The sequence below is a fragment of the Suncus etruscus genome, chromosome 5, assembly GCF_024139225.1.
Source record: "Suncus etruscus isolate mSunEtr1 chromosome 5, mSunEtr1.pri.cur, whole genome shotgun sequence".
Lineage (NCBI taxonomy): Eukaryota > Metazoa > Chordata > Mammalia > Eulipotyphla > Soricidae > Suncus > Suncus etruscus.
Window position 1 is genome coordinate 87,325,750 of NC_064852.1, and position 24,753 is coordinate 87,350,502.

At 34.2% G+C, this 24,753-nt stretch overlaps 1 protein-coding gene across 1 annotated transcript in view; it reads left to right on the forward strand.

Annotated features, from left to right (window-relative positions):
* TTN (titin) overlaps nt 1-24,753 on the forward strand; it is a 299,294-nt gene that overhangs the window by 101,235 nt on the left and 173,306 nt on the right. Inside the window, 32 exon segments of the mRNA XM_049772873.1 lie at nt 5-283; nt 874-1,155; nt 1,264-1,542; nt 2,073-2,360; nt 2,467-2,745; nt 2,864-3,142; nt 3,233-3,511; nt 4,315-4,602; nt 4,742-5,029; nt 5,491-5,781; nt 7,208-7,495; nt 8,120-8,212; nt 8,335-8,620; nt 10,339-10,522; nt 10,909-10,998; nt 11,092-11,359; nt 11,469-11,729; nt 12,566-12,775; nt 13,480-13,557; nt 13,649-13,675; nt 14,035-14,094; nt 14,381-14,464; nt 16,658-16,732; nt 17,222-17,266; nt 18,499-18,903; nt 19,510-19,566; nt 19,943-20,020; nt 20,184-20,261; nt 20,933-21,019; nt 21,218-21,298; nt 22,414-22,491; nt 22,865-22,939. Of these exon segments, the coding sequence (XP_049628830.1) occupies nt 5-283; nt 874-1,155; nt 1,264-1,542; nt 2,073-2,360; nt 2,467-2,745; nt 2,864-3,142; nt 3,233-3,511; nt 4,315-4,602; nt 4,742-5,029; nt 5,491-5,781; nt 7,208-7,495; nt 8,120-8,212; nt 8,335-8,620; nt 10,339-10,522; nt 10,909-10,998; nt 11,092-11,359; nt 11,469-11,729; nt 12,566-12,775; nt 13,480-13,557; nt 13,649-13,675; nt 14,035-14,094; nt 14,381-14,464; nt 16,658-16,732; nt 17,222-17,266; nt 18,499-18,903; nt 19,510-19,566; nt 19,943-20,020; nt 20,184-20,261; nt 20,933-21,019; nt 21,218-21,298; nt 22,414-22,491; nt 22,865-22,939 (5,820 nt within the window).

The following is a 24,753-nucleotide window of genomic DNA, read 5'->3' on the forward strand; positions in this document are numbered from 1 at the left end:
TTAGAGCCACCTGTTTTCCGCAAAAAGCCTCATCCTGTGGAATTGCTGAAAGGAGCAGATGTTCATCTTGAGTGTGAGCTTCAGGGCACTCCACCATTTCAAGTTTCTTGGCATAAAGACAAGAGAGAACTTCGGAGTGGCAAAAAGTACAAGATAATGTCTGAGAACTTTCTTACAAGTATTCATATCCTGAATGTGGATGCTGCAGATGTTGGGGATTATCAGTGTAAAGCCACCAACGATGTAGGAAGTGATACTTGTGTTGGTTCCCTCACTCTGAAAGGTTAGTTTGATTTCCTTTTCTTTGATGAAGTATTTTCCTTCTAATGTTAATATTTTCTTCTTAACTACTTCCAGTCCTTTTTTTTCCAAGCCACCTCTCTTATTTTTGCCTTCTTTCCTTTTCTTCCCCTTTTTCATTTTTTCATGTCCACCCCATTTCTACCAATGTCCTTTTAAATAAATTTCCAATAGTTATTGTAATTGAGTATTAGAGAGAGAGAACAAGATGTTTGACTTTTTTTTTTGCTTCATATAAACTCACTATTCCTGCTATCATTCACATACCCCAAAACTCTCTCTTTCTGGGCGGTTGAGAGACACACCCAGCAATGCTCAGGCATTAGTTCTGGCTCTGCTCTTAGGAAACATTCTTAGTGGTATTCTGAAGACCTCATGGAATACAGGGGCTTAAACCTAGGTCAGCAGCATCCAATGCAAACATTTTATCCTCTATACAATCACTCTACCCCCCCACACAATGATCTCATATAAGAGGAAATAATATCACTAGTTTGATTACTAGCATTTAAGATTTTAGGTTAATATTATTAGCTCCGTACATCTTAAATCCCTTATTTTCCTTTTCAACAGCACCACCACGATTTGTGAAAAAACTGAGTGATATGTCTACCATCGTTGGTAAAGAAGTTCAGTTGCAGACAATGATTGAAGGCGCTGAACCAATTTCAGTGACTTGGTTCAAAGATAAGGGTGAAGTCATCAGAGAAAGTGACAACATATGGATTTCTTATTCTGAAAATATCGCTACCCTACAGCTTTCAAGAGTGGAAACAGCTAATGCAGGGAAGTACACTTGCCAGATTAAGAATGATGCTGGAATGCAAGAGTGCTTTGCCACTCTTTCCATCCTTGGTGAGTACACAAGGGTACTTGCAAGGCAGATGCTTACCATTGTCTAGGTTATATTTTGGGAATTTTTTGCCTGATATTTACAAATTGCACATGATTAACTTCTTTCAGAGCCCGCAGCAGTTGTAGAAAAGCCAGAATCCATAAAAGTTACCACTGGAGATACGTGTACTTTGGAATGTGTGGTCACTGGCACACCAGAACTCAATACTAAGTGGTTCAAGGATGGAAAAGAATTGACAAGTGACAGCAAATACAAAATAAGCTTCTTCAACAAAGTATCTGGCCTAAAGATTATCAATGTGGCACCCAGTGACAGTGGAACATACACGTTTGAGGTGCAGAATCCTGTTGGCAAAGACAGCTGCAAAACCTCAGTTCAAGTTTCAGGTTGGTTGGCTGGATTTTGCTTCAAATGTAATTGTAATGTAGTTCCTGATTTACATTTTTTTTGTGCAAAAAGTCCGACCTTTAAAGCATGACCTGCATCCTCTGAATTAGCAGAAAACAAAAGTGATCTACCTACCAATCTATAGGATAAAAGATAACTAAGTTCAAATGTATTTTTTTTTAAATTTTGGGTAGTTTCCTCAATTTAGGATGGTAGGAGTAAAACAGAACCCACAGATAAAGTTAAAGTGGGCCTTTACTATGACTCTTGCAGGAAGAATTCACTATAGCATGATTCACAGGAAAAACAGACCTGAGTTCCCAGCAGCTCGTCTGCTATACCTTGCACTTTGATTCTTGAACCTTTCAATTGTGCTGAAGTCTTTTAACCTAGAGGGGACTCTTTGCTCCCCTTCTAAAAGGACTATGTAGATCTAGGAATATTCTGTAAAAAAAAAAGACAAAGATTTTCTTCTAAAATAATTTTATAACTGATGTACATTGTTATTTCACTTTTTTATCACTCACAGACCGAATTATTCCACCTTCATTCACGAGAAAATTAAAAGAAACAAATGGTCTATCTGGCTCTTCAGTTGTAATGGAGTGCAAAGTCTATGGGTCACCTCCCATCTCTGTCTCCTGGTTCCGAGAAGGAAATGAGATCAGTAGTGGGAGGAAATACCAGACCACTCTGACAGATAACACTTGTGCTCTAACTGTGAACATGCTAGAAGAATCAGATGCTGGCAATTACATGTGTGTAGCTACTAATACAGCTGGCACTGATAAATGCTCTGCTCCTTTGATTGTGAGAGGTCAGTTTAAGTACCATAAAATAGAATATTGGTTCATAATTCATTAACACCTTTATCACAAAAATTAAAAAATATTCATTTTTCTGCCATATGCTTTTCTGTTTAGAACCACCATCTTTTGTTCAGAAACCTGATCCTTTGGATGTTTTAACTGGAACAAATGTCACTTTCACAAGCATCATAAAAGGAACACCTCCTTTCAGTGTCAGCTGGTTCAAAGGGAACAGCGAATTAGTGCCAGGGGACAGATGCAACGTGTCCTTGGAGGATTCCATTGCTGAACTGGAGCTGTTTGATGTAAATATATCACAAAGTGGAGAATATACCTGCATTGTTAGTAATGAGGCTGGCAAAGCTTCATGTACAACACATCTCTATGTCAAAGGTGTGTTGACTACTGTTACCCATCTTTATAATAATGTACAATATATATTGTATATTATTTATATAATAATGTATGTGTATATGTGTTTGATTGCATCTTTTCCATTTATTTACTATAGCTCCAGCAAAATTTGTCAAAAGGCTCAATGATTACAGCATAGAGAAAGGAAAACCTTTGATCCTGGAGGGCACATATACTGGAACTCCTCCCATTTCAGTTATATGGAAGAAAAATGGCGTGAATGTAGCTCCTTCTCCAAAGTGTAATATAACCACAACGGAGAAATCTGCAATTCTAGAAATTCCAAGTAGCACAGTCAACGATGCTGGGCAATACAACTGCTACATTGAAAATGCTTCTGGAAAAGATTCCTGTTCAGCACAAATACTAATATTAGGTTTGTTATGTTGCATGTTCCTATATTTATATGCATGTAGTAATTCTGACACATGCCTCCTCTGTAACTTATTTTCTTTCTCGTCTGCAGAACCACCATATTTTGTCAAGCAGTTGGAACCTGTTAAGGTGACTGTTGGAGATTCTGCCTCTTTGCAATGTCAAATTTCTGGAACCCCTGAAATTGGAGTATCCTGGTATAAAGGAGACACAAAATTAAGGCCTTCTGCTACCTATAAAATGCATTTTAGAAATAATGTTGCTACACTGGTTTTCAACCAGGTTGGTAGTAATGACAGTGGAGAATATATCTGCAGAGCAGAAAACAGCGTGGGAGAAGCTTCTTCATCAACTTTCCTTTCTGTACAAGGTGATGATTGCATTGGTTTATCAATGAGTGAATTAGTTTGTTTTGAACAAGACAAAATATCTGGTGAAGGCCTTCTTAGTAGGAAAATAATTCTATATGCAAAATATGGGAACCAGACAGTACAGCAGGTAGAGGGCATTTGCCTTGCAAGTGGTTGAGTCAGGTTCAATCTTAGAAATCCCATATGGTTCTCCAAGCCTGCCAGTAGTAATTCCTGAGAACAGAGCTAGGAATAACCCCTGATCACCATCATTTGTATCAAGAAAGAAAAAAAGAAAAGAAAAGAAAAGAAAAAAACAGGAACGAAAAGAAAAGAAAAAAAGAAAGAAAAACATTTCTGCTTAAGTAATTCTATCTTTTTCTATAACCTTTACAGAGGAGATAAAAGGACATAATCTTAAACTCAAAGACTCAAGTAATCATTTGTTGTCTCTTTTCTGAATCTTTAAGAAAAGTGAATGGCCATATTTTTTTAATTTTACCCCTTGTATCTTACATTCAGAGTGCTAGAATGCAGTCTTAAAATTCAGAATGCACTACATTTTAAGACAATTATTTTGTCTATTTTCTTTTCACTAATTAATATTAGAGTAATGTTAAAATAAAACTTTAGTTCCAAAAGTTTATGTGTTTTTCTCTATCACTATGTCAATTCAAGAGCTGGTAATGCCTCATGATATTTTTTTTCAAAATTCCCTGACTACGATAACAGTAATTATGGGAATATTTATATTCATTTATAAATTGATTTATATTCATTAAAAGTGTCCAGATGTGTTATAACTTTTATTTTTTTCCAACAGAGCAAAAACTTCCGCCATCATTTTCGCGACAATTAAGAGATGTCCAAGAAACAGTGGGACTGCCAGTTGTTTTTGAATGCTCCATCAATGGATCAGAACCAATCTCGGTGTCTTGGTATAAAGACGGCAAGGCACTGAAAGATGGCCCCAATATACAAACATCATTTTTAGACAATGTAGCCACTCTCAACATTTTTAAAACAGATAGGAGCCTTGCAGGTCAATATTCCTGCACAGCAACAAATCCTATTGGGTCAGCTTCTTCTAGTGCCAAACTCATCCTCACAGGTTTGTGGATCCACTTCTATTCCTCTAGTTAAATTTTTTCTAACTAAAGATGGAATTAAACAGACAATCATATGATTTCTGTGAACTGTGATGGTCTAGGGATGAAACCTGAAACTTTGTCTTTTTGCTGTGCTTTTAGAGGGAAAGAATCCACCCTTCTTTGACATTCCACTAACCCCCTTGGATGCTGTGGTAGGAGAAAGTGCAGACTTTGAGTGTCATGTTACGGGGACACAACCCATCAAGATCAGCTGGGCCAAAGACAACAAAGAGATTCGAAGTGGTGGGAACTACCAGATTAGCTATCTGGAAAACAGTGCCCACCTAACCATCTTGAAAGTAGACAAAGGCGACTCTGGAAAATATGCCTGTTCTGCTGTGAACGAAGTGGGAAAGGATTCCTGCACAGCTCAACTGAATATCAAAGGTATCATTTATTTTGAATGTGGTCCAACAAAATGTAACCATTTTCTGTTCTAGCCTTAGGGCGCACTTTTATTAGTTGTTACTAGTTTTTATTACTTTAATAAAATATTAGGCAGTTTTTAAATGATGTGAAGAATTAAAGAGGAATTAGAGGAAAAGGAATCTCTCTAAAGAAAAAAGTGATCTTTTAAAAATTGTGATTTACCTAAAACGTGGTACAGCATACATAATACTAAGATCCCCTCTCATGGTTTTCTCTAACATCTGCTTTTTAAGTTATCATAAGTGATAGAACAATTTTGAATACATGCATGAAGAGAGATTTAAATATTTAAGAACATTCTTTGGTGCACTGATTTTCATAGGTCAGCACTGATTTTAACTGAAAATATTTTTTTGGAATGTTACATATTAATATTCCAATTTTGATACCACTTAATTTATCTTTACAATTTCTTACAGAGCGGCTAATTCCACCAAGTTTCACTAAAAAACTCTCAGAAACAGTAGAAGAAACAGAAGGGAATTCTTTTAAACTTGAAGGCCGTGTTGCTGGTTCCCAGCCAATAACTGTTGCTTGGTACAAAAATAATGTAGAGATACATCCAACCCCTAACTGTGAAATTGCATTCAAGAACAACGTACTCCTGCTACAAGTCAAGAAAGCGGGCATGGACGATGCTGGATTGTACACATGCAAAGTGTCAAATGATGCAGGCTCTGCTCTATGTACCTCTTCAATTGTCATCAAAGGTTAGTTATCTTCACATCTTCCATTATGTTTTTTTCACTGCCTATTAGACAATCATAGATTTCTTCCAAGTAATACAGTTATAAGTACAGTTGAATCTCGAACAACAAAAGTTTTAGCTGAGCAGGTCCATTTACATGCAGAATTCTTTCTACCCAGGGCTTTCACATTCAGTACTTCAAACAACTTTGATGTCTGTTGTGCTGAATTTGCAAGAGCTGAACTCTCAGAATCAGGGGCAGGTTCTAAGAGAGTCCTCTTCTGCATTTAGGCAGTTTAGTATTAATGGGTGTGGTCCTGAAACCAATACCCCAAGTTATCTAAAGGCAACTATAGTTAATTTTCAGGGGAGCATTATACATGAATTTTTAATGTTACAGATGTTGGTCGCCATTAACCCGAGTTGTTGAGATATCAGCTCTTTATATTAGTTAATTGGATTGTCCTCGTTCTATATGTTTGCTAATACATATGGACATATGTAATTTGTAATTTAAATATGTGTCTCAATAAAATTGATCTGAATATATAATATTTTACATAACAAATAATATATGATATCTTAGTATGCAAAGTATAGCTCAGATTCCATCAAAAAGAAGTCTCAGTCTGTTTTGAAATTTTTCTGTGATATGTAATTTTTTTTTTTTTGGTTTTTGGGTCACACCGGGCAGCATTCAAGGGTTATTCCTGGCTCTATGCTCAGAAATTACCCCTGGTAGGCTCGGGAGACCATATGGGATGTCAGGATTTGAACCACCATTCTTCTGCATGCAAGGCAAAAGCGCTACCTCCATGCTATCTCTCCGGCCCCTGATATGTAAATTTTTATGAAACACATTTATAGTGAAATTTTTATCAATTCTTGCATTAATTTTTCTTGTAAATTATATCTCATTCTAAAGTGTAATTTCTAAGTGTAATTGCTTATTGTTTGGCATATGTTACCCAAAGCTTTTAGCCTGTAAATGAATATTCACAATTTTAAAAAATGCTTGAAATGATGCAGCATTAAATTACAGAAGATATATTAAAGTACATTAAAAAAGTAATATATTAGAGGAAAACAGCCAGTAGAGTCTAGGAGCCATCCCAAGAGAGCTCAGGGGACCATACAGTGCTGGGAATCAAAATGAGCTTCCCACATACAAACCCTGTGCTCTAAACAGTGAGCGTTCTTCCAGGCCCTCATGCTTTGTATTTTTGTTAATTTTTTATTGAGTAAATACTTTCTACAGAATATAGACTGTAACAAATATAACTGTTGCCCACAGTGGAATCAACCAAGCAAGCTATTCCATTCTACTATAGCAACTCCAAGTAACACTTTTGAGGCAAAATCCCTTGCTGCTCACCTTTCCTGGAAGTTAGTCCTCTATTGCTTTCATATTTCTCATGAAAATGCCTTTTTTTTTTTAACAATTCCAGAGCCCAAGAAGCCTCCTGTGTTTGATCATCATCTTACTCCAGTAACCACCAGTGAAGGTGAATTTGTGCAGCTCACCTGCCATGTCCAGGGCTCAGAGCCGATCAGGATCCAGTGGCTGAAGGCTGGCAGGGAAATAAAACCTTCGGACAAATGCAGCTTCAGTTTTGCTAATGGCACTGCTGTACTAGAACTCAAGGATGTGGTGAAGGCTGATTCGGGAGATTATGTGTGTAAAGCTTCAAATGTGGCTGGAAGTGACACTTCCAAATCAAAAGTGACCATTAAAGGTACAGACACCTCAGACAACCCTTCAGATCACTCAATTTAAACCAACTGCTCAGACACCTCAGACAACCCTTCAGATCACTCAATTTAAACCAACTGCTCATGTTTATTTGCATGTACTGTTTAAGCAAGATGAAATTGAGTTTTTGGAAATATAAGTCTCCAATTTGTAGGCTTTTATAATTAAAATATTAAATAACTTGCTGGAAATGATTTTTATACAAATTGCCTGAAATCACCACAGGTGCATTATCATCTGTGAAATTTTGTCATCATATTCAAGAGAGAGTTAGTTAAATGAAATTCTAAACCTAATGCTGCAATATTGTGATATAAAGCAGCAGCCTAATGTTGTACATAGTCCTGGAGGAAAATTATACTATACAGTATAAAAAGATAGAACTTGATATTATTATTATAGTTCAATCTGTGTCTGTGGCTACCACTACTATAAACATCTGTCAACTTGTTTTATCTCTTATAATCCCCTCTAGTAAAGTGAATCCTAGAATACATAATACTATTTTGATGGTCATATTTTTAAAACTTCTTTTACAAAAGGATAATTGTTTATGTGACAAATTTAAACACATTGTCATAACAAAGTATGTTAACATGTTTTTTAGACAAACCAGCAGCAGCCCCGGCAGCTAAGAAAGCAGTAGTAGATGGGAAACTCTTCTTTGTATCAGAGCCTCAGAGTATCAGAGTTGTGGAAAGTGAGTACTGCATGAAAAATATGCATCTTTATCTGTTTTGGACATTCCACTCTTAGTTTTAATTTCAGAATAACTAATTATGAAATTCTATTTTTAATTTACGTGCTATGATTATTCCTTAGAAACCACTGCCACATTCATTGCAAAAGTTGGAGGTGATCCAATCCCAAACGTTAAATGGACAAAAGGGAAATGGAGACAACTAAACCAAGGCGGTCGCATTTTTATTCACCAGAAAGGTGATGAAGCGAAGCTGGAGATAAGAGACACTACAAAAACAGACTCTGGGTTATATCGATGTGTCGCATTTAATAAACATGGCGAGATCGAAAGTAATGTTAACCTACAGGTGGATGAAAAGAAGAAACAAGAGAAAATTGAAGGAGATCTTAGAGCAATGCTTAAAAAGTGAGTTCAGTATAACATCATACATGATGATTTTTGCTCATGGAAGAGACCTTTTAAAAAACTCAGATCATCATCATTGTGTGAAATAACATGAACATGTAGACATTTAAACAAAGATAAGCAAATACTCAATATTTATGTGGAAGTTAGTGACTCACTAATTTCTGAGATAGTTTTAATGATAGTTGAATTTTTATTAAAATATTAACCAATAGAAAATGATCTGTAGAAAAAGCCTGTGTGTGTAGGAGGAGAATTTTTCTTTCTTTTTTTTCTGAGTTCCCTTTTATCTTTATTAAAAAGCTCCAATTTGGGGCCAGAGAGATAGCATGGAGGTAAGGCATTTGCCTTTCATGCAGAAGGTCATTGGTTTGAATCCCGGCATCCCATATGGTCCCTCAAGCCTGCCATGAGCAATTACTGAGCATGGAGGCAGGAGCAACCCCTGAGCACTGCCGGGTGTGACCCAAAAAAATAAAAAAATAAAAAGCTCCAATTTTTCTTTCTTTATGACTTATTATGCTGAGTAGTCCTCTAGAACAATGATTTTAAACATTTTCCATAAAAACTGATGCTTTCAATATTCAATTCCATACATATTTCTCATGATATGTGCTATTTATCTTTTATTAATAGTCTTACTTTTTTATAAATTTTATTAAATTATTTAATAAAAAATTACAGACAGGGCTGGAGTGATAGCACAGCTTATAGGGCATTTGCATTGCAACCCAGGTTTGATTCCAATCATCCTATATGGTCCTGAAGCCTGTCAGAAGTAAGTTTTTGAGCACAGAGCAAGTTTAACCCACCTAACACCACTACTATTGGGTGTGACCTAAAAAGCTAAAAATAGTTTGCAAAAATGTTTACATGATTATTTTCTTAATCTCCTTGACCAGATTCCATACACTGTGATGATTATCTGGTCTTACATCACTTCATTAGCAAATAAACATTTTTATGTTTCACAGTTGACATGATAGAAATCAATGTTTCCTAAGCATAGGAAAAATAAATGTTTGATGACAGACAATTCAGAAATAACTAGGACATATTAACTTATTTATATTCCTAGGAATATACCCTAGGAACACAAAAATACAATACAAAAATTTCTTCCTTACACCTATATTCATTGCAGCACTATTTACCATAGCAAGACTCTGGAAACAGCCAAGATACCCTTCAACAGATGAATGGCTAAAGAAACTGTGGTACATATACACAATAGAATATTATGCAGCTGTCAGGAGAGATGAAGTCATGAAATTTTCCTATACATGGATGTACATGGAATCTATTGTGCTGAGTGAAATAAGTCAGAGAGAGAGAAAGATGCAGAATGGTCTCACTCATCTATGGGTTTTAAGAAAAATGAAAGACATTCTTGCAATAATAACTTTCAGACACAAAAGAGAAAAGAGCTGGAAGTTACAGCTCACCTCATGAAGCTCACCACAAACAGGGATGAGTTTAGTTAGAGAAATAACTATGTTTTGAACTATCCTAATAATGAGAATGTACGAGGGAAATAGAAAGCCTGTCTAGAGTACAGGCGGGGGTTGGTTGGAAAGGAGGGAGATTTGGAACATTGGTGATGGGAATGTTGCACTGGTAATGGGTGGTGTTCTTTACATGACTGAAACCCAAACACAATCGTGTATGTAATAAAGTTGTTTAAATAAAAAAATAATAAAAAATATTTTTTCATTTAGGACACCAGCCTTAAAGAAAGGATCTGGAGAGGAAGAAGAAATTGATATCATGGAGCTTCTTAAAAATGTTGATCCTAAAGAATATGAAAAATATGCCCGCATGTATGGAATCACTGACTTCCGAGGTCTTCTTCAAGCATTTGAGCTGTTAAAACAAAGTCAAGAAGAAGAAACGCATAGATTGGTATATTCTTTTGTATATAAACCATCTTTTTTTGTTTGTTTGTTTTTTGGGCCACAAACATTTGATGCTCAGGGGTTACTCCTGGCTAAGCACTCAGAAATTGCCCCTGGCTTGGGGGGACTATATGGGATGCCGGGGGATCGAAACGCGGTCCTTCCTTGGCTAGCGCTTGCAAGGCAGACACCTTACCTCTAGTGCCACCTCGCCAGCCCCTATATAAACCGTCTTTTAAAGGTTTATATTTAAAACTTTTAACTTTGAATTTCTCTAGAAGTAGATCATTTAATTTAATTTAACCAGCATCCAGTATTCCTGATGAACATGTTTTATTCTCTAAGTAAAAATTTATTTTGTGTGTAATATTTAACCTTTTTTCTTACCCACAGGATATTGAAGAAATAGAGAAGTCAGAGAGAGATGAAAAGGAATTTGAAGAACTTGTATCATTTATTCAGCAAAGGCTGACACAGACAGAGGTAAAATTAATTTTGCTTATAATGATATGAACAAGTTATTATGAGAATTAAAAGTTACGAAATAACTAACGTTTTTATTCTTTATTCCCATAGCCTGTCACTCTGATCAAGGATATTGAAAATCAGACCGTTTTGAAAGATAATGATGCTGTGTTTGAAATTGATATTAAGATAAACTATCCAGAAATCAAGCTCTCCTGGTACAAAGGAACTGAGAAACTGGAACCTAGTGATAAATTTGAAATAAGCATTGATGGTGATCGACATACACTCAGAGTCAGAAACTGTCAACTCAAAGATCAGGGAAATTATAGATTGGTGTGTGGTCCACATATTGCTAGTGCTAAGCTGACTGTAATTGGTAAATAAAAGTCATTTTTATATACTAAAACATACCCCATCAAATTAATTTACTGTTTGTGTACATGCGCATGTGATATTGAACAAATGTGTATTGTGTCATATAACAGAACCCACTTGGGAACGGCATCTGCAGGACGTCACTTTGAAAGAAGGCGAGACATGTACCATGACATGCCAGTTTTCTGTGCCTAATGTAAAGTCTGAATGGTTCCGAAATGGTCGAATCCTTAAACCTCAAGGGAGATACAAAACAGAAGTAGAACACAAAGTCCATAAACTAACCATTGCCAATGTTCGAGCAGAAGATCAAGGGCAGTACACCTGCAAATACGAAGACTTGAAAACTTCAGCAGAGCTCATAATCGAAGGTGAGTTCAAAGACTAAGATGGAGTTGTCATAGACTTAGTCAATGTAAATGCAGTATAAGCAACCTGAAAACTTTTAGCTCTAGCATCGAACACCTGTTTTTCATTTCCCAACATGATCCTAGCATTCTCCATCAATTCCTTAACATGGTTCATTCTTCATCAGATGTATATTTAAATACACTATGTATATATATATATATATACTAAGACATTACTTGCTTTTATTTTACTGTTCAAGACATGATTTTCTAACAGAAAATCTACTACATTTTAATGTATTCCATAATCCTGTCTCTATGGATTCTGATTACTAGAAAGAAATCTCAGAAAAAAAAGCCATATTTTAACACATAAATATTTGTGATATGGCTGTGAATATAAAAATTTTTAGTTAAGAGTATATAAGTATCAGAATCAACTTGATCTTATTGGCATGAAGTGTTATACATAAACTCAATAATATATCAATGTATTTCTAGCAACTATTTTCAAAATTGATTATTTTATGTGGGAATCTTATTCCAGTCTTCTGAATTCTAAAATAATACAGTATCTCTAAATTTCATAGTGGTAATATTCCTCTTAATCCAGTTTTTAAATGCACTAATTTATGGTGATACCCTTAGACTGTATATTGGCTATAATCTTAGCATCTAATTCCAGTTGTTGGTGCCCATATGTAGTTTGAATCAAAACAGTATAACTTATTATTTACATCTGCATGGGAGCACCAGGGACTTTATTTATTAATAGTTATCAACGCCTGATTGTATTCTAAAGTGAAAGAAATTTCTCCTTATATAATCTGACTTTAAGCCTCCCTGTCCTTTAACAGCTGAACCAATTCAGTTCACGAAGCGCATACAGAACATCGTGGTGAGTGAACATCAGTCTGCCACCTTTGAGTGTGAAGTGTCTTTTGATGATGCCATTGTAACATGGTACAGAGGACCGACAGAACTGATTGAAAGCCAGAAATACAACTTTCGGAATGATGGTCGCTGCCATTATATGACCATCCACAATGTGACTCCAGATGATGAAGGTAATTGAAGTTACAGTATCCCTAATGCAATAAAACCCAAATGTTGTTTTATGTGTAGCTTTTTTATAGATATCCTTGCTTAAATGTAGACTCTATCACTCTATATATAATAGCATTTCTGGAAGTAGTAATGATGAGAATATATTTAGATATATTTAGATAAAAATGTTACGTATTTTTCGGCATATAAAACGACTTTTGAAATAAAAAAAAAAGGTCAACCAAAAATCGTGGGTCATCTTATACGCAGAGTATATCCCGAAAAATGTTTCAATATGCCGCTAAACGAAAATTGTCTGAATATTGCCACAAAACGAATTTTCCAACTCGATCCTGCATCAATCACTGCAAGGCTGCTCGGACACCCTCTCTAACCCAGCCAATCCAAGCAGGCTTTTTATGCATGCAAATTAGACAATGTTCTGGACCCGAATCTACACTGTAAAAAGCCTGCTCAGATTGGCCAGAGTCAGAGAGGAAGTCTATCACAGCATAACCTTTGAACCTTTGTTGTGATAGGCTCACTGTGGTACATACAGTTGCAGCACAGGAACGTTCTGTCTGATACAGCGAATATAGGCCTAAACCTGTTTTAACTGCAAAATTAGGGGGTCGTCTTATACGCCCAGTCGTTTTATATGCCGGCAAATACGGTACTTACAAAAAATATCATAAAATAAGATGTTGCTGATTCTTCTCTTTAGGTGTCTATTCAGTGATTGCTAGACTAGAGCCACGTGGTGAAGCTAGGAGCACTGCAGAGCTGTACCTGACAACTAAAGGTCAGAAACATATTGAATTGCTTTGAGATCTCTAAACAAAATAGCCTGTAGAAGCAAATCTAACTACAAAACTATCTTTTTTTTTTAATAGAAATCAAACTTGAGATGAAGCCTCCTGGTAAGTTTCTAAATATTAAATTTTATTTATATTTTTGTTATATTTTGAAATAGAATTCTAATAAATTGTATAAATAATTTTATAAACTATTATATATAAGTGATTTTCAGGAAAAGAATACATATGCCAGGCATTGTGAACTTGGAAAATTAGAATAATAAGGTTTCATTTATCTAGTGATGAAGATCATACCAAATGTTGTAACCATAAAATATAACTATATTTCACAGGGAATAAATTTTCTTTTGTAGTTCTAATATCTTTGTGTCTACATATTAAAACTTGCAGAATTAAATACACCTAAGCTAGATGTCTTTGAATTTAGTTCCTTTATCCTTATCCATAAATGTCTTTTTCAGATATTCCTGACTCAAGAGTTCCAATCCCAACAATGCCTATCAGAGCAGTACCACCAGAAGGTAAGACCCACACCTATATCTGGAACAATAATATTCTATCATTTGGAAGTGAGCAGTGTCAAGACTTAACGGAGCTTCCAAACCGTATTCTTTATTGCTTAAGTACAAAAAATCAAAGCAAAAGAGAAGCTAAAATTACATATACTAATTCCATTTATTTTGGTTGAATAATTGTTATTAGAGAATCTTAGAAAGTACTGCAAGGAATGCATGAGAATTTTCATTATCCTTTACACAAAATAAAAAACTGAACTATGTTACTGAGAGAAACATTTATTTTCTTCAGAAGTCCCTGCCAAAGTTGGTCTTCCTATTCCTCTGTTACTACCAGCACCTGAAGAAAAGAAACCAGCAGAGAAACGTGTTGAAGGTATTATAATTATCTACCTAAATTCTATAACATGGAATTAAACTATTTCAAGTCTGGTAAAAGGGTGTCATTGTCAGTACAACATGTTGGCCCTCTAGTGGTCACAAATTTAATTTTCATATGCCAAAGCATGTCCCAGGATTATTGTAGTAAATACACTGCTTGACAATGAAAAGTTGTTTGCTAAAATCATGTTGGCATTAGTAGCAAATTGATTTAATGTTTTATATTTTCTTAACTTTTTTTAAACACCTTGATTACATACATGATTGTGTTTGGGTTTCAGTCATGTAAAGAACGCCACCCATCACCAGTGCAACATTCCCATCACCAATGTCCCAAGTCTCCCTCCTCCCCACCTGACCCCTGCCTGTACTCTAAACAGGCTCTCCATTTCCCTCATACATTCTCATTATTAGGAAAGTTCAAAATGTAGTTATTTCTCTAATTAAACTCATCACTCTTTGTGGTGAGCTTCCTGTGGTGAGCTGGAACTTCCAGCTCTTTTCTCTTTTGTGTCTAAAAATTATTATTGCAAGAATGTCTTTCATTTTTCTTAAAACCCATAGATAAGTGAGACCATTCTGTGTTTTTCTCTCTCTCTCTGGCTTATTTCACTCAGCATAATAGATTCCGTGTACATCCATGTATAGGAAAATTTCATGACTTCATCTCTCCTGACAGCTGCATAATATTCCATTGTGTATATGTACCACAGTTTCTTTAGCCATTCATCTGTTGAAGGGCATCTTGAAATAATGAAATCTTATGGTTTCTAATGTTGTTTATGAAAACAGATTATACTCATTTCTAATCACCTTGAAAATCACTTTTTCCCAATCTCAATGTTAAGATTTTTCAATTACAATTACTCTTAAAAATTCTCTAGTTTGTTGCTAAAATGTTTCAAAATATTTTTTAAATATTTGAAAAATTTTCAAAGCTAGGCATGAGGTCACCAAGGAACTCTTGTATTTATTAGAGATTTTTAGTAGATAAAATTGTACTAGTTGTGCTCCCAAAATTGATTAGCTATACAGATAATCTGCGACTTAGAATTCTGGGAGTATAAAACTGCTACCCAAATTTCCGCAACATTATGATGGAGAATATTCTGCATGTCAATGGCATTTTCTATTACTAGTCACCACTGTAGTGTTTTCGAATGATTGATATACTTGTTCACTTTTTATAATGGTATAAAAAATGCTAAACTAGTCATCCCAGTTTTGGAGAGAACTTAAACTATGAGCTATATGATAAGAGTGTATCAATAGGAAAAGACTTACTAATAATTAAGTAATCTGATTAATTGATTAATATTAATGATTAATACAAAAATAGCTATATATAGTTATCTGATAATATAAATGTTTGTCAGGAATACATCTGAATAAATTATTTTTTCTTTGAGTGTAACTTTCAACATGGATAAATGCAAATTCCAGTTGGAAAATTTGAAAAATTAAATTTAAAATTTTTTATGTTATTTATATATTAGGTACCAAGTCAAGTTCTGACTAGAGATCATTATCATAGTATAATGTCAGCAACAACAAGGACAAACTTTTACAATACATTATAAATAAAATTTTATTTTTGATACTTCACTTGTTATTCTAAGTGAAGCAAAGATTTTAAAAAATGCACCTTTTCTGTTTATGATATATCTATGCTCACTATTGGTGTTTTGAAAACTTTATATATTAGCAGGTATGAACTCAGTAGACATATTGGAAGGTTAAGTAAAGCAGGTGAACACTTGCCTTGCACTTAGCTCACCCAGGTTTACTTCCAGGTCCTCCATATTCTTCCTTTAGCACCACTAGGGATAATTCCTAGTACAGAGTCAGGAAAAGTCCCTGAGCACAATCAGGTGTGACACAAAAATCAAAAACAAATTTTAAAAGATATAAAATTACATATGTCTCAGTCCAAATTGTTTTCTGAGAGTCAGAAACTGAGATCAGCAGTAGAGCACTTAATTTGGCATGTCTGAGGCTCTGAATTTAATTCCTAACACAGTTAAATGAGAAAGTGGTCTGTATTCTAGTCTAAGATCTTTCTTGGATATTGCAACAATATGTAGAGACTCTTGTATTATAAAAATATAAAAATATAGAATATTTCAATAAGGTTTCTGGTTTCCTATAAACCTTTAAGTAATTAACATCTTACATCTTATCTTTTCAGTAACCAAAAAGGCTGTAAAGAAAGATACCAAAAAGGTGGTTGCAAAGCCCAAAGAAGAAGCCCCACCTCCTAAAGGTATTGTGATTAATTAATCATAACTTATCATAAGGGCTGGAGAGATAATACCAATTTCACTAAAATAGCAATTTTCAACAAGATAGAATCCACAAGTACAGATTACTCCACTAAAATAATTTTTATGAGTGATCACTGATGATTTGTTATGGAATAAAAGAAGCCAAAAAGTGTGACTATATCACAAACTTAACAGTTGAAAAACAACTATTTTGATCACTATACATGTTACATATTATTTTTATTTTTATGTTCATTTTAATTAACTAAGCATAGGCTAGAATAAAATTTTAATTCTCTGTGTTTTTATTAATATAAAATTATACAGAGCATTTCTGATAACTCAGTTTGGAAATTATAAAAGTAGTTAGTTGGCTTACAAATAGTCACAGATTGTTGAAGTAACTATTAAGAGTGAATAGACTAAGTAACAATTAAACAATGCACAGTCTAAAGATAAATGTGTATTTCATGTGTTGAAATTTCCAGATGTCAAGAAGCCTGCTCCTCCTACTACCTTAGTTCCAGCAAAAGGTAAATAAATATTAAAAAAATAAGTATTAGTGTTTTAATTCCTTGTCTTCCTGAGATTTTTTTCTTTAAGACATATTTTTATTTTTGCCTGTCTCGAATACAGACAGGGGGCGAGAGAGGAGGGAGATGGGGGCATTGGTGGTGGGAAGGTTATACTGGTGAAGGAGGTGTTCTTTTTCTATAACACAAACCCAACTAAAAATATGTTTGTAATAATAGTGCTCAAATAAAGATATTATTTTAACAAATAAATAAAAGCCTTTACTTTTATAATATCAAAAAATAAATAAGAGCTTAGTAAAATAAAAAAGAAATATTTCTTTATTGGGACTGGATAGTACAGTGTATAGATGCTTACCTTACTGAGACTGAGCCCAGCTTGTTACATTTAAAATAAAGTAATTAAAAAAAGAAATTAGTCTGAGATTGGGGGAGTCAGAGAGGGAATCTGTGAATGCTTGTGAAGGAAAGTTGATACTGATAGTAGTAGAATTGGTGTTGGAACATTTTATGTCTAAATCCCAACTGCGAATTATTTTGTAAATCATGGTGCTTAATAAAATAATTTTTTACTTACACTTCCAGCTTATTGTAAAGTTGTAGGTTCTTCTCTTTGCTAAAATTAACATTAGAAATTATGAATTGTTCATCTTGCCAAGAAAGGACACTCAGGCAGATGTTTATATATCAAGGCAATAAATCATAGAAAGAAGTAGAAATGTCCAAATATAAAAAGGACGTGTGATATATCACTTCTGTGGTAGCTAACACTAATGTTAAAATTTTATAAATAATTCTACTTGGAAACTGTTTTTAAAATTATGTAAAGACAGCTTGTTAAATTTTCCAAAGCAATAACTTTATTAAACTGACATGAATCATTAAACTGTCAAAAATGTAGCTTAGCATTAGAAATGTTTTCAAATAATGCTTAGACATTTAAATTGATATTAATATAAATTTTTAAATAACAAATTATTAAATTATCCCAAGGGAAAATGGAAATAGAAATATTTTCATACTGAAGAGATCTTCAAATTGAGAGTAAAGTGCATCTTGATAATTGTGTTCTTATAGTCAATACATTTTAAATCAAATCAACACCTAAATGTATGATACATTTACCACTTAGGATTGGAACCTAAGATACTGATATAATGACTACATAGACTTTTGTTTGCTGAACCATTTTATGAATATATTGAATATGTTAACTATCTTATTTGTTTCAGTTCCTGAAATAATTGATGTATCCTCCAAGGCTGAAGAAGTGAAAATAATGACTGTAACTAGAAAGATGGAGGTTCATAAAGAAAAGGAAGCTGTATATGAGAAAAAGCAAGCAGTCTATGAGGAGAAGAAAGTTTCCATAGAATCTATGGAAGAACCTTACGATGAACTGGAAGTGGAACCATACACAGAGCCATTTGAAGAGTATTATTATGAAGAACCAGATGAAGATTATGAAGAAACTAAGGTTGAAGCTAAAAAGAAAGTTTATGAGGAATGGGAAGAAGATTACGAAGAAGGGCAAGAATATTATGAAAGAGAAGAAGGCTATGATGAAGGGGAGGAAGAGTGGACAGAAGCTTATCAACAAAAAGAAGTTATTCAAGTTCAAAAAGAGGTTTATGAAGGTATAAATTGGGTGTACTTTTTCCATCTTTTCTTAATATTTGCTCAGCTAAGTATGTTTTATTAACCATTCCCAATTTTTAAGATTTAATAGTCTTTAAAAACTTAACTTTAAAAGACTGCTTTCAAGCTTTAAATATTGTAAACTGAATAATCTGGCTTTTTTACTAAGAGTAAATGAAAGTGCTCATTTTAATGCAAACATTCAAGTTTTATTATTGCTGTCTTTTTGCATCTTGAGTCTGTTTTGAAATTGAGCTCCTGGAATCATGTTAGCAGTAATAATCCCAGGGGCCAGAGCGATAGTGAAGCAGTAGGGCATTTGCCTTGCACGTGGCTGACCCAGGATGGACTTGGGTTCCAGCCCCGGAGTCCCATATGGTCCCCAAAGCCAGAAGCGATTTCTGAGTGCATAGCCAGGAATAACCCCTGAATGTCACAGGGTGTGGCCCAAAAAGAAAACAAAACAAAAACTAGAACAATAATAATACCAAATACCAAATACAAGTTTATAGCAATTACATATACTAATTTTATTTGCAATTAATATCACCTATTAGAACTTTATTACATAAGCATCTCTTTTTATTTTCATGGTTTCACCAAAGAATCACATGAAAGAAAAGTCCCAGCAAAAGTCCCAGAAAAGAAAGTACCACCTAAAGGTATGTAATTGGAATCACTTCAAGAAATTAAAGCATCTCAATTATTATTATTACTGCTTGTTCGTTTATCGTGTAGAAATCATCAGTTTAATCCAATAGGCACAACTTCTTCTCTAAGCCTTATTTATCAATGAATTTTAAAGACTAATCCATTGAAAAATAAAACAGAATAATAAGATTTTTGCAGTAAATATAAACCAAAAAATAACCTAAATACTTGAAGTATGGAAAGTTGTACCTTAAAGTTAGAGCACCAATCTTGTCTCTCTCAGAATTATTTTTACCTATATATACATTTATACAAATACATATAAATAAGTAGAAGTATTAAAATAGAAATTCTAAAAGTACCACAATTTCTTTAAAATGCTTGCAGTTGTAAAGAAGCCAGTAGTTGAAAAAATTGAAAAGACTTCCCGAAGAATGGAGGAAGAAAAAGTTCAAGTCACCAAAGGTATTATCATTTAAGACATTTCTAGTAACATGTACATAAGTCATCTGTTTATGAGATGTATTCACATACTAGATATTTATATAGTCATCTAATCAAATTATTTTAAATTTCATCTAAAGAAATATTATTCCCTATGCAAATATATTTGTACATATTTTTTAAGTTCCTGAAGTTTCAAAGAAGATTGTTCCACAAAAACCTTCCCGGACACCAGTGCAGGAAGAAGTTATTGAAGTAAAAGGTATTAATCTTTGTCTTTCAGAAAGTTACAAGTTTTAAGCATTCTTATTATGTAAATGAGTATGTGTGTATAAATTGTTAAAACTATTTACAAATCTAAAACCACCCAGATGAAGACATTCTTATCTAATATACAGCATATTAGATACGTAATTTTATCTAATTTTACATACATTTATAACTCAGCATACATTTATATGTTGAGTTACACATGTTACGTGTGTAAAATAAGTTGTGGCAGTCTGTTTTATTTTCAGTTTTGTTTTGAAAGTTTATTATAATCTAAGGGTTAGATTCGAACCCTAGGTTACTATTCTAACATTACTATGCAATATATTTCATCACCTATCATATTCACCATCTTCTCATTTATATGAATGGTCTAACAGATTTGAAAAGGCACCATATTACATGTGAAGAAGTTGTGTCTATTTTATTTTTGTTTAACATTTGATCAGAGTTGCATGGGTTGTTTGTCCCTATAGATAAAAACATGAGCGTTGTGTTTTTCTTGTCAATATAAAGTTGTTTGTGTTGTTAATTTCTTCTTCAGCTATTATATTAACCCACTCATTCTGTGTCTAAAATCTTAAATGCAAATGTATGAACTATGTTTTTTATCTGTTGTCTTGTACAAGAAAGTCATATTAATGTGAAATACTCTTTTTAAAGTACCGGCTGTGCATACAAAGAAGACAATTATTTCCGAAGAAAAGATTTTCGTTGCTTCTCACACAGAGGAGGAAGTGTCAGTCACAGGTATAAGATAAATTTGAATTTGGGGCCCCAAATGGGACTTGGATCCACTTTACCCTTCTTGTTCTTCTTACCTAGTCTGGTTCTGTAGGCATCATGTAGTTTGGCCGTTTCTCATTTGTTGCTGTTGTAATTTATATTTTCATATTCTTGGTAAGTTGTATCTATAACCCACACTATGGCATGCACGTTTTTTTAAAGCCCCTGAGATGCAAAAGAAAACTGTTACTGAAGAGAAAATTCAAGTTGCTGTTTCCAAAAAGCTTCAACCTTCTCCTAAAGGTATTAGTGGATTGTTATAAGTTTAAAATCTTTTATAAGTTCCATAGAAAACATCTGAATTTTTCTTAATCATCTACTTAGTCAGACACTCAACAGACCTATTGCCTCTATGAACCAAGATAGCATAAATGGATGGAAAGGCTATAAGACTCAGGAGAAACAATAAAAATAAATAGCTGAGGGGCCAGAGTAATGGCTCAGTGGTAGTGCGTTTGCCTTACATGCGCCTGACCTTGGTTCGATCCCCAGCATCCCATATGGTCCCTCAAGCCAGGAGTGATTTCTGAGTAACTCCTGAGTGTCTCCAAGTGTGGCTCAAAAACCAATAAATAAATAAATAGCGGGGTTTATCCCTGGTTCAGGGAACTTACAATTTAGTGACCAGATATTTACAAATAGAAATATGGTGTCCAAGAGCCAGCTCATATCAGCATAGTTGGTGAGCTCACCCTAATGATTAAATTTTAGGAAAATTCAACCCAATAGATTAACACCACCATGGTTATAATCTAAATTATATAAATAAATTAAATACATTATATTTAAAACTATACTAATAAATATTGAAAACTCCTTGCTTTCTATATGGATATATTTTACTCTTTCTGAGATTGTTTACATCAACTACATCTTTATTGTGTAAATACTATTTAATAATATATCAGTCTGCATTTCTTTTCAACTCTGTGTTCAAATAAGACCACTTAGCATCCCAATATTTATACCACTACAGATATCAGAAAGTACAGCCACTACAAAAGATGACTTTTTTCAGTCAAATTGTTAATTATTGGAGAAACAATGGCTATTTAAGATAATACAATTTTAATGCAATAAATATTGAAATTTGTTTATAAATCTATTATTTAAAGAAAAGGCATAGACCTTTGAAAGGGGGTTTTCTATCTTTTCTTTTTTTTCGTAAGTAGGAGGTGAATAATAACATATTCCCCCCACAGGTCACTCATCCATTTTCCTTTACCCTTGTTTCTAACACTTAATTGTCTTGCATTAATGAGCATAAACTAGAAATATCAACTCTTTAATTCTAAATCTTGTACAATACTGCCTTCTTTCAAAATAAACAATATTTCAAAAATGTCCATTTTTTAAAGTTCCTGAGCCACCTAAGAAACCAGAAGAAGTGGCCCCTGTTTCTATTCCTAAAAAAGTGGAGCCCCCACCAACCAAAGGTAGAATAATATTTTTAAGTCATAGTGTCTGTCTTCTTGTAATATTTTTGTGGGATGTCATGTTAAAAGTATCCTGTTATACATGTGTGTTATGTAATCTTGTGTGTAGTCTTCATTAATATGTTGTAATACATTATATAAGTATTATTTATATTGTTAAACTCCTTGCTAGGTTAATTTTTTTCATGTACTTTATATGACATACTCTTCTTTTTAATGTATTTAACAAACATATCCTCATACATAGAGCCCATTAAATTACTTCCAAAATTCTTATATTCTTATTGAGTAATTACACTTTTAATATGAGCTTAAACATATGAAGAGACTTTCCAGCGTTGTTTCACGATTGCTCTCTTTAAACTTTCTCAAGTTCCCAAAAAGCCAGAGCCAGAAGAGAAAAAGCCAGTTCCTATAACCAAGAAGGAAGCTGCTGCTCCCCCAAAAGGTACATCAGAACTGATCAAGGGGCCAGCTTTGCTGCAAGTGCCAGTCTTGGCTTTAGATAGTTATTGTATGTACTATGCTTGTGTTTCTAATTGGTGTCTTTTTCTTACTTGCTTCTTGTATTTTTCAAATGTTGTCAGTCTTGGACCATGCTCTTGACATGTATTTTTATTTCTGCACATTCTAAAGACACATTTGTCCAAAAATGTCATTAAAAGAAGTAATAATCTACTTCTTTAAAATTTCATATTACTGGAATAATTGTACAATGGGTATATGCTTGTCTTGCACAAAGCCCCCTGTGTTTGAGCTCTGGCAGCAAATATGGTCAACTAAGTCCTGCTCCCAAGCTCAGGGAGTAATTCTTGAACACAGAACCAAAAGTACCCCCCATCTTAGGGCTTACTAACTTAGGCCCCCAAACCAAAAAAAAATTGATCTTTCCTTTTAGAGAGTGAGTAAATATTTGTGAAATTTAATATCCACAAGCACATTTCCAATAAAAACTCTTTCACCGGTCAGATATGGGATATTTTCTTGACAAAGCACTTCATGAGTTATGATATGATACTGAACAGGGACAATTAGAAAAATTGAGGAACTGAATAGATAATAGCACTGCTAAGATTGCCTCAGTTTCAGTAATAGCAAGTTTTGAATAGCTAGAAATACCATATGGGGATATTTTCTTTTGTCATTTTTCTTGAATGTTAATATTTGCCATAAATATTGAAACTGCCAATTTAACTAACCATATTTTGATGTAATATTTTCATATAGGTATGTTTGGATTCAAATGTACTAATCCTTGACTTAGTTTATTGGTTTTGGCTTGTAGTGATAAATATATATTAGTTTATATAGTTTTATAAAGATATAAACTGTCCAAATGTAGTCGGAAAGCTATTCAATTAGAATTCAGTATCATCCAACTTCAAAGAAGCCAGGTTTCCTTAAATAAAGTATTAAGCAATGTTTACCAGGACTGACTTCCCAGGGTTCTGTTTTTTTCTCTGAATCTAATCTGGTTCTCTTTTACTGAAACTATTGAATGTTTAAGATTTCTGGACCTTATTTTATAGTCAAATGCTTTTTAGTTATTTCTCATTATACAATCATAAGATATAGTGACTACGGTGACACCAGGCGGGGAAAATCCGCGAAAGTACACCGGCCCAGTGGGGCTCAGCTGTGAAAGACTGTGAGTGTGACCTGTCTATGTCTGTCTACTGTCCTCTTGCGTGAAACTCTTGCGAGTGGGGCAAAAAGAGGCTCAGAGGAGCACGGCCGCTCCGCTTCGCTACGCGGCCGTGCACTCTTTCTAAGGAAAGAACTCCATTGCAACAAGAAGGAAAAATCACACTAAGAACGGCGCTATATCACAGAAGCAAACATTTCTCTCTGGACTGTCTTCTCTGTTACATGCTCGGGCCTAAGATTTGACCCAGTGTGAGGCTTCATCCACGGAGGACTCCCCTCCCTTAGAGGCAAGTCAGCCCATCCAGAAAGGGAGGAGCCAGAGGAGTGTGCTGCCTACATCATATAGACAATGAATACCACTACAACACGTAGAAAAACCCACAATACAAATGTGACAATGGGGAAACAGCGCAGGCCAGCATCAGACATAGAGAATGAAGATGACAATTCTGAGGACCAGATAATGACTGAACAACTAATCAACCTCTCAGATAAGGACTTTAGACTAGCAATATGGAAGGTGCTCAACAGACTCCAAGAAACCATGGATCGAGTTGAACAGAACACTAATAAGAACCAAGAAAATATGAAGGCAGAAATGACAAAACTCCAAAC